The sequence below is a fragment of the Convolutriloba macropyga genome, chromosome 12 (assembly GCF_964194025.1).
Source record: "Convolutriloba macropyga chromosome 12, txConMacr16.3, whole genome shotgun sequence".
NCBI lineage: Eukaryota > Metazoa > Xenacoelomorpha > Acoela > Convolutidae > Convolutriloba > Convolutriloba macropyga.
This window is the reverse complement of record NC_134479.1, coordinates 48,682,114-48,698,385: the sequence shown is the minus strand read 5'-3', so window position 1 is coordinate 48,698,385 and position 16,272 is coordinate 48,682,114. Positions and strand designations below refer to the sequence as shown.

At 33.9% G+C, this 16,272-nt stretch overlaps 1 protein-coding gene across 2 annotated transcripts in view; it reads left to right on the top strand.

Annotated features, from left to right (window-relative positions):
* Positions 1 to 1,844, top strand: part of LOC142350629 (uncharacterized) — a 26,802-nt gene extending 24,958 nt beyond the window's left edge. For both annotated transcript variants that reach the window (XM_075402533.1, XM_075402534.1), the window contains exon 3: positions 159 to 1,844. In XM_075402533.1, coding sequence (XP_075258648.1) covers positions 159 to 1,102 — 944 coding nt within the window. In that variant the 3' untranslated portion in view covers positions 1,103 to 1,844. The remainder of the gene's footprint in view (positions 1 to 158) is intronic.
* The last annotated feature ends 14,428 nt before the right edge of the window (positions 1,845 to 16,272 follow it).

Genomic DNA, 16,272 nt, shown 5'->3' with positions numbered 1-16,272 from the left:
ATATGGATGTGTTGGCTATAATCTGGTTATATAAACGTTGATAAAACCTAGTTAGATAAAAGTCAAGTTCTGAGTGATAATTGACCGAAAATTTTTTTAAAAAGATAGAGCAAAATTTTGCTTTGAAGTCCTACTTTAGTCGTTTTTTTTTGTTTCAGCTAATAGAACAACAATTCGAGAAGACCTACGCGTGGCCATTGACCACCCCATTTCAGAATTTGATCTTCTCAAATTGCGAGAATTCGGATCTGTGTCAACAAAATCTGAACCTGTGATGATCGGAAATCGGATTCGAAATGGCGACTCGAAAGTTTTCACCGTTTCAGCGTTCAAGAAAAGTACAATTGCTGAACAAATCGAATCTTCGCTAATTTTGAGTGAACAAAACAAAAACGAAAAGGAAGCTAAACCTGTTTCAAGTTCGAGAAACACGACGAATTTCACCGAATTGTCCGAAACCGATTTTTCACCAGCTTTTGCGACAGCTTTGCAAAAAGTCGAAAAGTACCCGAAACGGAAACTTGGGTTTAAAATCAGACCAGGCAAGTTATTATTTGTCGGCCCTAAGGAAATTGATTCGGGTTTGGAACGAAAGCAACTTTGTTCAAAAGAGTCGGGCGCTTATTTAGCCAAGAATGAACTGAAAACTTTTTTCACGCCCAATTTGAATCCGGAAGTTAATGATCAAGTTATCGAAAACTTACTTGACCTCGGATTCGACGATATATCTGACAATATAACAAAAACATCCGCAACTGTTTTCTTTTCACCGATCGATAAAAAGCAATGTTGCTTATCGGTTCGTATAGCCGACGAGAAGAAAGCCGAAAATCCTGGAAATGATGATTCATCCACCGACCCAAAATTGAGCCCGGAAAAACGGGAAATTGTTCAGCAAATTCTGTCAGCTAAAACTATTGGCGAAGTTTTCCCGAATGTCGACAAAAACAAGCTAAAAGTCGAGCATTTTAAGAGGAAAAAGTTAGTCAACCCCGATAACAATTCTCATAAAAACGCGAAAGAAGCCTTCGCTATTCTTAATGACGCATTCGAAAAACTCCAAAACGGTGAACCAAATTCAGCCCCCTGTTTTAGTTGTTGAAAAACCCAAACAAAAAGCCGAACCATCGGCTAAAATAACGAAAGTCAAAACAAACCGGAACCGGCTTTGTCTAATTACGTCACTGAGCGACAAAGAATTTGATTGGAGGGTAACTTTGGTTAGCAGCGATATCGAGACCGAAGCCTCGCTTTCGCCCCATACGAGGAAAGTTGCTTATGAGTGCTGGGAACAACGCGACAAGTCGGGTTTCTTGCCCAAAGTTTCCGAGGGAAGCGAAGAAGTTATCGAACCCACTTGCATGAAACAGTTAATAGAAGTTACAACTTGGGCGAAAGAAGTTTCAGCCGAAAGTGGTTCCGAAACAGAACTTTTGCTGGTCAAAGTGAAGAAAATCAAACAGAAGTCAAAATTTGAAGAAGATTGGCAAGATTCGATAACAGTCACGATGAGGCTCGAACGCGATTCGGTTCCAAGAGACTCCGCAGTTTTGGCACGAGAAGTCAGAATTGTTAAAAATTGGGTTATGAAAATTTGCGCCCCGCGTTGAGGTAAATGCAAGAAATTAATTATCAATCAGAAAACTTAAAACTTTATACTGTGGAAGAATTGAAATAAAATAGCATAGTGTATGTTTAGTTCTCTTCTTGCTAGTGATTTCACGTCAAAAATAATATTGAAAAGAAAAAATAAATTAATGTTGCTTAAATTAGTATTATATCAGTTAAAAAGTTAGATTTGATACAATCAGAGATAAAAAAGGCATTTACATTTAATCAACTTCTGTTTTGATTATGCAGTCTCAAGGCATACTGAAGAAATGAATTACTCATGCTTTAAAACTCAAACTGTGACTTTAAACTATGCTTTTTTTTTGGGGGGGGGGGGGGGGGGCGCAAAATTTTGCTAATTTTTTTTCGAATCATTCGTAACCTGAACAAAATTTTAGAGGTGAAGATTATGAAACAGGTATGGTAAACACGTTTTAATCATGTTACACCACGACACGATAAATATCGCTCTCTCGAAATTAATCAACACCTCGACTTTCTAAGAGTTAGCGAAATTCCCCTCAGCAGCTTTTATCAACATATCTTTTAAAATTGAATATTAACGAAACGGTGCAGCGGCTAAAAGCGCGAACGCGAAATGGACAAATTTTACGACGGAAGTTCGAATCCCTGCTTTGCCATTATCTCTTATTTCGATTTCATTACAGTTCTTAGAACATGTTTTATTGATACTCCACTGATTTAAAGAAAAGAAGAACAACATTCCAAGTTGCAATGTGCTACGAGCGGTTTGGTTTTAGTGGTTTTAAGGTTTAGGTCAGCGTAGCACTTTTTTATCACATCATTACTTCTTTTAATTGAAGTTGAAAACACACTTGTTTTAGATCTCAATCCTATTATCTTCAATTTAAACGAACTCTCTGGTCCAGTGTGCTAACCGATCAGCAGATGCGCAGAAGGTGGTTCGAGCCCGACCAAAGAACATCGATTCTTTCCTTTTTCTTTATTATTTTACCTTGCAAATTTGTTTTATTTTGCTTTTTTGTTTTTTTTTGTTTAGTATTGATCAGTTATTTTAAGAGATTACTTACCTGAAGAAATTGAAACTCATCCCTCATACTCTACGAGGCTAGCCAAGAAGTCAAACGACCAATTCAAGTACAATGTCGATATCAGCCAGTAGAAGTCCTTCACGGCACTTAAAATGGCTGAGTCCACCTAACGTGGAAGAAATGTTTTAAATACAGTGATTTCCAAAACTCAATTTTAACAAGAACTCAAACTCTTTCTTTATGTACATGAAAAAATTTTCTTCACCGAAGGGCTGTACAAAAATTGTGTGTATATACGGTAAGAGTTAGCGAAATTCCCTATGGCGATAACCACCATGTTTTATTCGTATGAAAAACGGAGTTTAGAAATTGAGCAAGAGTTGGAACACTAGGAGTTGTGCGTAAACAAATGGAGGAAGAGCCTCTGTAATGTGCGTCCGGATAACTTGTCCTGACCCTTTCATTTAAATCGTTGCAAATTTTGAATAACATTGGACAAAAAAACGGAACCAACTACCTCCTTTAGACATTGCTTCTAATACCAGCGCCACTTATTAGAAAGTACTTGAAAAAGTGTTTTAGCTCAGGCCAACTTGTTTATTCTGTTTTTGTTTTTGATTAATATTGGCCGTCAGCCTCTCAACGGCTGTTATTCAGGCGCTCTCCTGTTTTAACAGTTCAAAGAATTTGAATTTATTGGGGCGCTGTCTTTTTTAAAGATCTTTTCATACATTTTTATGATATTTGAAGTCAAATTTGAGTAGTGATTTTGGTCACCCCGAAACAGGAAGTGGAGCAAAAAAGCGAGTGGTTTTGCGGCGTGAAAAATTTTTGCTCTAATTTTTAAGTAGAGTGAGAAAACGGTGTTGGAACAAAAATTCGGTTTCTCGCTAGTGGTTTTTTGTTCGGTTGCGGCAATTTCACTTTGATTTTTTACTGTTTATTAGTTTTTTTGGGTTGGGTTTTTTGTAAATGGTTTTCCCAATCCATTCATTGTTCACTCTAGTCCTAGTTTTTGAAATTTCAATTTATAGCTATTGGTTTTTTTTTCACATGCGGCGTTTGACATTGATTTTCTGTTTTTTTTTCCATTTTTTCAATCTGATTTTTTTAGGAATGGTTTTCGCAATTCACTCATAGTCCATGCTTGGCCTTATTTTTTGTGTAGTCAATGAAAATCTTTTCAATTGTACGTCAGTACTGGTCCTGCTATGTTTTTTAATTCGCTTTACCTTTGATCAAGTCTTTCGTTTTAGGTAAGTCATGATTTTCACGTTTGACTTCCAACTTACTTCACTCACTGTTTTATTTGAATGGTTTTTAACTCCATTCACACATGGAATTATGCAAGATAGTGAATACAGTCAATGTCAAAAGAGCGAAATCAAAAGAGACGGGATAAACCCATAAAGCCTGAACATTAAAATTAGGTTATCAAAGTTCATTAGAGTGTTTTCTCTCTGACTTTTGTTATTCAGCTTATTAGCTTTCTGTTTAGAAGCTCGATTAGGTATAGTTTAAGAATTCAACTCAAACTGCGCGCCAAATTAGAATAGTTTTTTTCTTTTTCCGTTTAAATCCTGATTCACATCAAGCGCATCTACGGCGGCTATATTCTGGCAACCTGCCGGCTAAGTTGCAATATGAACACTTTTCTAATTTTTGAAACAAAACATTAGAGTTTTGGTTAGCAACTGTATACGGTTGGTTTGTTTAAGATGCTTAATGTAAGCAGCTCGTCTGTTAAAATTGATTGAAAAAAAGACCTTAAGAGGACGCCAGCAGCAAGGCAATTTACTTGAAATCACTACACCTACGTTAAAAGCACCTGAAACATCACAAAAGTATTTAACTATCGAAGTGGAAAAGATGGGACTTAGAAACCTTTATTGGACAAGTTTTTGGATAGTTTCAGAACTAACGCCAAACAAATATAGAAATGCTTATGAAGAAGCATATTGTGCAAGTATTCGTTGAAAACCATAATTATGGAAAACATAAAAAGTCTGTTTCATACAAAGCTGTCTTTGAGCTATACAATTCTCTTTTCAAACTCAAAAAACAAAAGCCAAAAGATAAGCAAAACCTTTTGATGACAGATTCAGATAAAACTCAATCATAAGGGTTCCACAGTGCCACCAACAATTTGAACACCCGCTCTTGTTGGTTCGTTGGGCCAAAGTGAAGAACCTTTGTGGTCCGACTTGCCAATGTAATGCTCTCTCCATTTAGAAATCGTTTTGCGAGTGTTAACGCTGAGTTGGTTCTCAATATTACCCCTTTTTAAAAACCATCAAATTGCCAATATAATTTAGCTTCAAAAACTCAAATTTTATTGGCGAAAAATTGCAAAACTGTGAGAAAACGGCATTACTGTAGTTTTGCGAACACATATGGTTTAAGAGCTTCTGTAATGTGCGTCCTCATAACTTGTAATGACCCTCTCATTTAAATTGATGCAAATTTTGAATAATATTGGACAAGAAAATTGGAACCAAATAACCCCTTTAGACATTGGTTCTAATAATAGTGCCACTTATCAGAAAGTACTTGAAAATGTCTTTTAGCTCAGGCAAACTTGTTTACTTCTTTTCTTTTGTTTTTGATTAATAGCGGGCGGCAGCTTCTCAATGGCTATTATTTAGGCGCTCTGCTTTCTTTTTAGATTTTGAAGAGCTTGAATTGTCTTGGTGCGCTGTATTTTTTTAATATCTGTTCACACATTTTCATGATTTTTGAAGTCAAATTTGAGTAGTGATTTTGGTCACCTCGAAATAAGAAATGGAGCGAAAAAGCGAGTGGTTTTGCGGAATGAATTTTTTTTCTGTAAGAATTTTTTTCTTTTTCCGTTTAATTCATGATCCACATCAAGCGCATCTACGGCGGCTATATTCTGGCAATCTGCCAGCTAAATTGCAATATGAACACTTTTCCTATTTTTGAAACAAAACATTTGATATTTGGTTGGCAACTGTAAACGGTTCGTTTGTTTAAGATGCTTAATGTAAGCAGCTCGTCTGTTAAAATTGATTGAAAAAACGACCTTAAGAGGACACCTGCATCAAGGCAATTTACTTGAAATCACTACACCTACGTCAAAAGCACCTGAAACATCACAAAAGTATTTAACTATCGAAGTGGGAAAGATGGGATTTAGAAATTTTTATTGGACAAGTTTTTGGATAGCGTCAGAACTAACACCAAACAAATATAGGAATGCTTATGAAGAACCATATTGTGCAAGTATTTGTTGAAAACCATAATTATGGAAAACATAAAAATAGCTGTTTCATACAAAGCTCTCTTTGAGCTATACAATTCTATTTTGAAACTCAAAAAACAAAAACCAAAAGATAAGCAAAACTTTTTGATGACAGATTCAGATAAAACTCAATCAAAAGGGTTCCACAGTGCCGCAACAATTTGAACACCCGCTCTTGTTGGTTCGTTGGGCCAAAGTAAAGTACCTTTGTGGTACGACTTGCCAATGTAAGGCTCTCTCCATTTAGAAATCTTTTTGCGAGTTTTAACGCTGAGTTGGTTCTCAATATTACCCCTTTTTAAAGTCCATCAACTTGCCAATATAATTTAACTTCAAAAACTCAAATTTTATTGGCGAAAAATTGCAAAACTGTGGGAAAACGGCATTACTGTAGTTTTGCGAACACATATGGTTTAAGAGCCTCTGTAATGTGCGTCCTCATAACTTGTTATGACCCTCTCATTTAAATTGATGCAAATTTTGGATAATATTGGACAAGAAAATTGGAACCAAATAACCCCTTTAGACATTGCTTCTAATAATAGTGCCACTTATCAGAAAGTACTTGAAAATGTCTTTTAGCTCAGGCAAACTTGTTTACTTCTTTTCTTTTATTTTTAATTAATAGCGGGCGGCAGCCTCTCAACGGCTATTATTTAGGCGCTCTCCTTTCTTTTTAGAGTTTGAAGAGCTGGAATTGTCTTGGCGCGCTGTATTTTTTAAATATCTGTTCACACATTTTCATGATTTTTGAAGTCAAATTTGAGTAGTGATTTTGGTCACGCCGAAAAAAGAAATGGAGCGAAAAAGCGAGTGGTTTTGCGGAATGAAATTTTTTCTGTAATTTCAAATTAGGGTTAAAAAACGGTGTTTGAACAAAAATTCGCTTTCTCGCTAGTCGTTTTTTGTTCACCTTCATCAATTTCGCTTTGATTTTTACTGTTTTTTTGATTTTTTTGCATCGGATTTTTTTTTTCTAAATGGTTTTCCCAATCCATTCATTTTTCAATCTAAGCCTAGTTTTTTGTTTGAACCAAACTTCAATTTATAGCTGTTGGTTTTTTTCCACATGCTCACATGCTGAATTTTGACATTGATTTTCTGATTTTTTTTTTCTTTTTTTTCGATCTGATTTTTTAGGAATGGTTTTCCCAATTGACTCATAGTTAGTTCTAGTCCTTATTTTTTGTGTAGTCAAGGAAAAATCTTTGAATTGTACGTCAGTACTTGTCAAGCTTTGTTTTTTTATTCGCTTTACCTTTGATCAAGTTTTCCGTTTTACGTAAGTCATGATTTTCACGTTTGACTTCTGACTTACTTCTCTCACTGTTTTAATTGAATTGTTTTTAACTCCATTCACTCACGGAATTTTGCTTGATAGTGATTACAGCCAATGTCAAAAGAGCAAAATCAAAAGAGACGGGATAAACCCATAAAGCCTGAACATTAAAATTAGGTTATCAAAGTTCATTAGAGTGTTTTCTCTCTGACTTTTGTTATTCAGCTTATTAGCTTTCTGTTTAGAAGCTCGATTAGGTATAGTTTAAGAAGTCAACTCAAACTGCGCGCCAAATTAGAATAGTTTTTTTCTTTTTCCGTTTAATTCCGGATCCACATCAAGCGCATCTACGGCGGCTATGTTCTGGCAATCTGCCGGCTAAGTTGCAATATGAACACTTTTCCTATTTTTGAAACAAAACATTAGATATTTGGTTAGCAACTGTATGCGGTTCGTTTGTTTAAGATGCTTAATGTAAGCAGCTCGTCTGTTAAAATTGATTCAAAAAAAAAGACCTTAAGAGGACACCAGCAGCAAGGCTATTTACTTGAAATCACTACACCTACGTCGAAAGCACCTGAAACATCACAAAAGTATTTAACTATCGAAGTGGAAAAGATGGGTTTTAGAAACCTTTAATGGAAAAGTTTTTGGATAGCATCAGAACTAACACCAAACAAATATAGGAATGCTTATGAAGAACCATATTGTGCAAGTATTCGTTGAAAACCATAATTATGGAAAACATAAAAATGGCTGTTTCATACAAAGCTGTCTTTGAGCTATGCAATTCTCTTTTAAAACTCAAAAAACAAAAGCCAAAATATAAGCAAAACTTTTTGATGACAGAGTCTGATAAAACTCAATCATAAGAGTTCCACAGTGCCGCCAACAATTTGAACACCCGCTCTTGTTGGTTCGTTGGGCCAAAGTGAAGAACCTTTGTGGTACGACTTGCCAATTTAATGCTCTCTCAATTCAGAAATCATTTTGCGAGTTTTAACGCTGAGTTGGTTCTCAATATTACCCCTTTTTAAAAACCATCAACTCGTCAATATAATTTAGCTTCAAAACCTCGATTATTTTATTGGCGAAAAATTGCAAAACTGTGAGAAAAAGGCATTACTGTAGTTTTGCGAACATATATGGTATAAGAGCCTCTGTAATGTGCGTCCTCATAACTTGTTATGACCCCCTCATTTAAATTGATGCAAATTTTGAATAATATTGGACAACAAAATTGGAACCAAATAACCCCTTTAGACATTGCTGCTAATAATAGTGCCACTTATCAGAAAGTACTTGAAAATGTCTTTTAGCTCAGGCAAATTTGTTTACTTCTTTTCTTTTGTTTTTGATTAATAGCGGGCGGCAGCTTCTCAACGGCTATTATTTAGGCGCTCTCCTTTCTTTTTAGATTTTGAAGAGCTTGAATTGTCTTGGCGCGCTGTATTTTTTTAATATCTGTTCACACATTTTCATGATTTTTGAAGTCAAATTTGAGTAGTGATTTTGGTCACCTCGAAATAAGAAATGGAGCGAAAAAGCGAGTGGTTTTGCGGAATGAATTTTTTTTTCTGTAATTTCAAATTAGAGTTAAAAAACGGTGTTCGAACAAAAATTCACTTTCTCGCTAGTCGTTTTTTGTTCACCTGCGTCAATTTCGTTTTGATTTTTACTGTTTTTTTTTGATTTTTTGCATTGGATTTTCTTTCTAAATGGTTTTCCCAATCCATTCAATTTTCATTCTAGGCCTAGTTTTTTGTTTGAACCAAATTTCAATTTATAGCCTTTGGTTTTTTTGCACATGCGGAATTTTGACATTCATTTTCTGATTTTTTTTTTTCATTTTTTCGATCTGATTTTTTTAGGATTGGTTTTCCCAATTCACTCATAGTCAGTTCTAGGCCTGATTTTTTGTGTAGTCAATGAAAATTCTTTGAATTGTGCGTCAGTACTTGTCATGCTATGTTTTTTAATTCGCTTTACCTTTGATCAATTTTTCGTTTTAAGTAAGTCATGATTTTCACGTTTGACTTCCGACTTACTTCACTCACTGTTTTAATTGAATGGTTTTTAACTCCATGCACTCATAGAATTATGCTTGATAGTGAATACAGTCAATGTCAAAAGAGCAAAATCAAAAGAGACGGGATAAACCCATAAAGCCTGAACATTAAACTTAGGTTATCAAAGTTTATTAGAGTGTTTTCTATCTGACTTTTGTTATTAGGCTTATTAGCTTTCAGTTTAGAAGCTCGATTAGGAATAGTTTAAAATTTCAACTCAAACTGCGCGCCAAATTAGAACAGTTTTTATAATTGAAAACAAAAAACAGAAAAAAAGTTCGGTCAATTTGTCTAATCTTTTTTCTTTTTCCGTTTAAATCCTGATCTACATCAAGCGCATCCACAGCGACTATATTCTGGCAATATGCCGGCTAACTTGCAATATGAAGACTTTTCTTAATTTTGAAACAAAAACATTACAGATTTGGTTAAAGACTGTATACGGTTAGTTTGATTAAAATGTTTAATGTGAGCAGCTCTTCTGTTAAAATTGATTGAAAGAGAGACTTTAAGAGGACACCAGCAGCAAGGCAATTTACTTGAAATCACTATGCTTACGTCAAAAGCACCAAAAACATCACAAAGTATTTAACTAACGAAGTGGAAAAGATGGGATTTAAAAATCTTTATTGGACAAGTTTTTGGATAGCATCAGAACCAACACCAAACAAATACAGGAATGCTTAAGAAGAACCATATTGTGCAAGTATTCGTTGAAAACGATTATTATGGAAAAGATAAGAATTGCTATTTCATACAAAGCTGTCTTTGAGCTATACAATTCTATTTAAAAACTCAAAAAACAAAAGCTAAAAGATAAGCAAAACCTTTTGATGACAGATTCAGTTAAAACTCAATCATAAGGGTTCCACAGTGCCACCAACAATTTGAACACCCGCTCGTGTTGGTTCGTTGGGCCAAAGTGAAGAACCTTTGTGGGTCGACTTGCCATTGTAATGCTCTCTCAAATAATTAATCGTTTTGCGAGTTGTAACGCTGAGTTAGTTCTCAGTATTAAAAAGTTTTTTAAAACCAACAATTTGCCAACATAATTTAGCTTCAAAAACTCAAATTTTATTGGCGAAAAATTGCAAAACTGTGAGAAAAAGGCATTACTGTATATTTGCTAACATATATGGTATAAGAGCCTCTGTAATGTGCGTCCGCATAACTTGTTATGACCCTCTCATTTAGATTGTTGCGAATTTTGAATAAAATTGGACAACAAAATTGGAACCAACTAGCCCCTTTAGACATTGCTTCTAATAATAGGGCCACTTATCAGAAAGTACTTGAAAATGTCTTTTAGTTCAGTAATCCGTGTTTACTTCTTTTCTTTTGTTTTTGATTAACAGCTGGCGGCAGCCTCTCAATGGCTATTATTTAGGCGCCCTCCTTTCTTTTTACAATTTGAAGAACTTGAATTGTTTCGGCGCGCTGAATTTTTTTAAGATCTGTTCACGCATTTTCTTGATTTTTGAAATCAATTTTGAGTAGTGATTTTGGTCATGCCGAAACAGGAAATGGAGCGAAAAAGCGAGTGGTTTTGCGGCATGAATTTTTTTTCTGTAATTTTAATTTAGAGTTAAAAAACGGCGTTTGAACAAAAATTCGCTTTTTCGCTAGTGGTTTTTGTTCACATGCGGCAATTTCAATTTGATTTGTACCGTTTTTTCGATTTTTCTTGCATCGGATGTTTTTCTAAGTGGTTTTTCCAATCCATTAATAGTTCATTCTAGGCCTAGTTTTTTGCTTGAACCAATTTTTCTTTTCTCGTTAGTGGCTTTTTGTTCACATGCGGCATTTTAACTTGATTTTCGGTTTGTTAATTTTTGGCCTGATTTTTTTGGAAATGGTTTTTCCCATTTCACTTATAGTGCATTCTAGGTCCATGTTGTCGTTCTAGGTCTATGTTGTAGGTAGTTTGTTCAGTCAATGAAAATTTTAGATCTGGCAGGACCTGTCCTGCTATGTTTTTTAATTCGCTTTTTCTTTTGATCACGTTTTTCGTTTTACATACAGGCAGTTTGCAAATGAGTTCTTGGAAATACGGCAATGGAGGCAAGAGAGAGAGAGAGAGAGAGAGAGAGAGAGAGAGAGTCGCGTGGCCCAAAAATTATACAGATAAGAAGAGAAAAAACGGTGAAAAAAAATTCGCAAGACATGAATTAAATCATGTCTCTGATGTGATTGAAGCATAGGAAATGTTTTTAGGTGTGTTTTTCTATTGTGTTTGAAAGTTTTTTTTGTATTATTCTTTTAATAATAATACATAAAAAAACATAATAATACATTCAATTAAAAATATTAGATGAAATTTTCCGGAAATGTTGGCTCAATTGTTTTTAAATGATAACTCGCATAAGATGATGAGTCAAAGCATTCGGATATGAAATACATAGATACTTGCAACCCCAAAAATTTTTGGCATTTTTGTATTTCAGATCAACGCTAGTTCATTTAAGACTAATGCCAAAGAATAAGCTTGAATTAATGCAACGTCTTTGCTTAAAGTTACCAAAAAGTATGGCATATGCTTAGAGAGGACAAAATTTTTATAACAGCTACGCTGAATGTTAATAAAACTATGTAAGATTGATGCCTATAATTTCGTAAGATCTACGCTTCGAATCGAATCAAGTAGAATAGAGGGGCGGTTTTTCTTTTCAACACGTTTTGCGTAGATCTTGCAAAATCTAAAATTTCGTCACGGGTAACTAACAACATAGATTGATACACACATTCATAAAGTTTTAAACTATTGATTAATTGATGGTTATATTCCACGGGGTGAAATTAAATCCTTTCCTAAACTATTAAATAAACCCATTTATGCAGAAAATTAATGAATAAAGGGGCTGTTTTTCCAGACCATTTATAAGACTTCGTGGCCGAAAGAAGTTGAACTAAAGGCAGCTACGATTTTGGAAATTGATATAGGGAGTAACAATGTTAGAAAAAAAACATTGTTACTCCCTATAAAACTTTAAAAGAAGAAAAAACTTAGAAAACTGAGAAAGAAAAGGAAAAATGTCAGCGTTGCTTAGGTTTAAATTTGTAGTTATGTTTTCTGGGGGAAGTAAACAAGAAAAAACTCAGAAAGCAAGTACTCACACAGCAGATGACCACACAGGTGTGGAGGATTTCTAGTTGTTTACTCATTCGATATGCTTTCTAAAGTCAGTCGACATTGTCCTTAACATTGTATCAGACTCAACAACAATCAAGTTTTCAACGCAAGCTCCTCATGTTTGTATCGGTCAGAGGACAATTTGATTGGTTATTGCATCGGTACGATGAGTTACACAATTTTCAAGGACACAATATTGAATAACTTTGGAGGAGGCGACAAATATAAAACACCTGGACAATTAAAACTCCGCCAAGAGTATTTTTACGTAATTCACACTAACATCAACGATGGATTGAAAGATGTGAAAAGTAGCAATGTATTTCGGAGAGGTGACTTCGGAAAAATGGAGAACGAAATGACAATTTCTTATGCAAAATAGTCGAAACAAACTATTCTCTAGTCATAGCAGATTATAATATGCAAATTTATGTAAACTTAATTCAAAAGTCTAATTATGAACTGTAAATCGTTAAACATTAATTCATTAATTAGGAATGTTACAAACCAATATGAAATTTATGAACTTTACAAACCAATCTTTTTTACAAGTACTCTTCTGAGGTTACTTGAGCCTGGAAACCAACAAAAAGTCTGGCATTCAAGCTAATGATCTTGCGTCGCGATAATAGGTGTATGAAAAATGCTAGGTTAATCATTAAAAAAAAAATTCATAAAAAAATCTATGCTTTCCAAAAGTTTTAAATAAAAATTAATTGCAGTTTTTGCGAATCCAGTTTTGGAGATATCTGAGCCATGGAAACAAATAAATTGAAGTAATTGTGTTTTCCAAATTCGCGTTGAAAAGAACACACTGATGGTTTTCAATTATGCTTATATTTGACTAGGATTTAAATTTCGCAAATCTTTTGGAGATGGCCAGTACCAGCCAGGGAAACCAGGTAAATCTGTCGACTTATCGAAATTTCTGCGCTAATATCTCCATCGAATCCAACTTCAACTCGAGAAAGCGAAAAAAATTGAAGAGCTCTTTAAAAACTGAATCGAACATTGAAAGTGCTTTTTAAAAATTCTGATTTCACTAGGATAAATGGAGGTTTGAACGTGTGAACGTACGTCTATGTGATTGAAGATATTCAAGAAAAACTATTCATGATTAAAAACATATTTCTTCAAAAAGTATAATTAAGCGTCAAAAAAAATTAGAATTAATAGAGCCAAACATAACAAACATTGAACTAACAATTAAACATTATTAGTTTCTTTTCGTTAAAAAATTACGTAGCAGATTGCATAAAATTAGAAGCTTTTGATTCCAATGACCCAACCATTTTGAAGAAAGACCAAAAATATGTTTTTTTAAAAAAAAATTGAACCTAACCTTTATAAGTAAAAAGAATTCACGGGCAAAAATTTAAGAAAAAAAATTTTAAAAAATAATTTGTTGTAAAGTAAAACTCATACGCAAAACTAATGAATAACAATCAACGAATTTGGAAGATGATCTCGAGAAATCGAAGTATGAGAATTGAATCAGTTCAACCTTGAAAACCATGCACGAGACAAAAAAAGTTTCTGAAACTCAACGAATACTTCGGTGTCAAATCTTTTTACTCACATTATGTTCCGACCTACAATCAAATTTGAAAATATTTTTAACAAATTTAAGAAATTGCAAAATTTGTTTATTTTTATTTTTTCATTGGATACTTTTGTTTTCAATTTCTTGATAAGCTGGCAGAATCGCAATTTTTTTGCAAAGTTTTACGCATTATCCGTTGTACCTAATTTTTTCTACAAAAACATAATATGCAGTGTGGTTTTGAACAATTTGATTTCAGACACTTGCCAACGGAGCACAAACAAGAACTGCTTAAATGCAAAACACTGATCAATTATATTCCTACAAATTAAACTTTGGAAAAAATCAAATTGAACACCACAGTAACCAATCCATGTTACGTGATACTTAGGCTTTATAGATTGACTTATAACTAAACTAAAAGCATTTGCCATCTCGAAAAAAAAACAGTTTTTTTTCGAGAAACTTCTGAAAATTGACCCAAAGTAGTGAAGTTAAGAGATTCTGTACAATTTTGAGGGTTTTTCTTTCTGAAGATACTTTTCGAGGATTTAGGTGTAATGGTTGTTTTGATTCGTGCAATCCAGAATAGCAACTTTACTGCAAGCACGAAACAAATCTCAGCCAAAAAATTCTTCAAAATAAAAAAAAATGGCCTTGAGAATTCAAAATAAAAAACAAAGACGGAAGAATTCTGGAAAAACTCTACCAAAAATTACCCCTCAAAAAAAGATCCTATTTAGAACACTCATGAAAACTTCAAAAATGTTTGAAGTTAATTCATGAAAAAAAGGCTCTGAAAAACATATTGACCTAAATAAATATTAGAAAATATTGATAATTCTTGCATATTACAAGGAACAATATACCACCGAGCAAAAAGTTCTATCGAGTTTGCAAGAGTATTGAAATGCTCAAAAATTAATAGGCAAGTTATAAACGGCTAAGAACCTAAACTAAGACTTTAGAAAGTGGCAAAAATCATATAATTCAAAAAATAGGTTTAAATTTTTTTTGCGACTTTTTGCGTTTTTGTCGAATAAATTGACGAAAAAAACCTAGAAAAATTTCTAAAATCTCACTTCGGGTTTTGAAATATAGCCATGGGGATCAATTCTGTAAAATTTGCCTCAAAATGAAACAAAAAAATAACTGAATAAACCTAAATTTTGCGATAAAATAAGAATTTCAAATAACCTTCAAACCAGTATCTAAAAATCTCAAACTAACAAAAAATACAATCAAAGTTCTTCACCAAAAATTGAAAAATTGCATTATAAAGCAGCACGTGAGAAAAAGGATCTGCTTGCCCTCAGATTTTCCCAATGTGGAAAAAAACTGCTCACAAAACAGCAGTATAAACCAAAAAACAATTCTTTCAATTGGCTCATGAGTTTTGGTCAGCATCCCCATTATTCCAAATTTTTCCATGTACTTTATTTTCTGATAAAATTGGTTTTTGAAAAATTTCCAAAAATAAGAAAATTTTTGAATTAAGTTTTTGAAAATATCGGTTCTAAAATACAATCGCGGAACAAAATCTAACAATACTTCTGCTCATTACTAATCGGTAATACTTTTTCAAGTCTACTTGGTTCAAGAGAAGAGGGATGTTCAGCTTTCCTAGTAAAAGAGTCGTGTTGCTGCAATGATTTGCGTGGAATTTCGTCCACACTGTTTGCCACTGTTTTTGGAACTTTAGGGTATTTCTTCAACAGTGTTGTACAGCCAGGAGTGTTGGGCGCCATTCTCTAGCTAAAGTTGGAAAAAAACTTTCGTTTCTTGTTTTTCTGCGTCTCTGTGTTGATCCAAATTAGCAGCAATTAAAAACACCAGACTAAGGAGTATTCTGAGCCATCTTTACCAAAAAAACAATGTTTAAACAATTAAGATTTTTTTAAATGTATGAAATGAAGAGAGCAGCCAATGTGCTTACTCTTAAACATTGCTTGTCAAGAAAGAAAAAGCCAATGATCAGTCAATTTTTAGCTATCAGCATTTTAGCTTCACATGATTGTTCCCAAAGCCGAGTGAAAAATCTGTTATAACCCACCTGCAGTGTTTCTGCAAAAAGTAATGAAAACTGGGTCTGTGCGACTGATAGAAGTTTCTTTTTGTTGTCTGACAATGATGTTTTGCTTTTTGTATAATTTCTTAACAAGTGGCATCTTTTTTGAGGGTCTCGAGATATGAACATAGCATCCGTTCTCTAGTTTGTCAAAAAATAATTTTCTGAGTAACAACGTTTGTGTAAAATTTGAAGATTAAGAATTATCAATGCGATTAATTCAATTTAATATGTTATTCGCAGGCAAGTTGACAGTTTCTAACAGTCAACTTGAATGTTTTTGAGTGCCAGATTCTT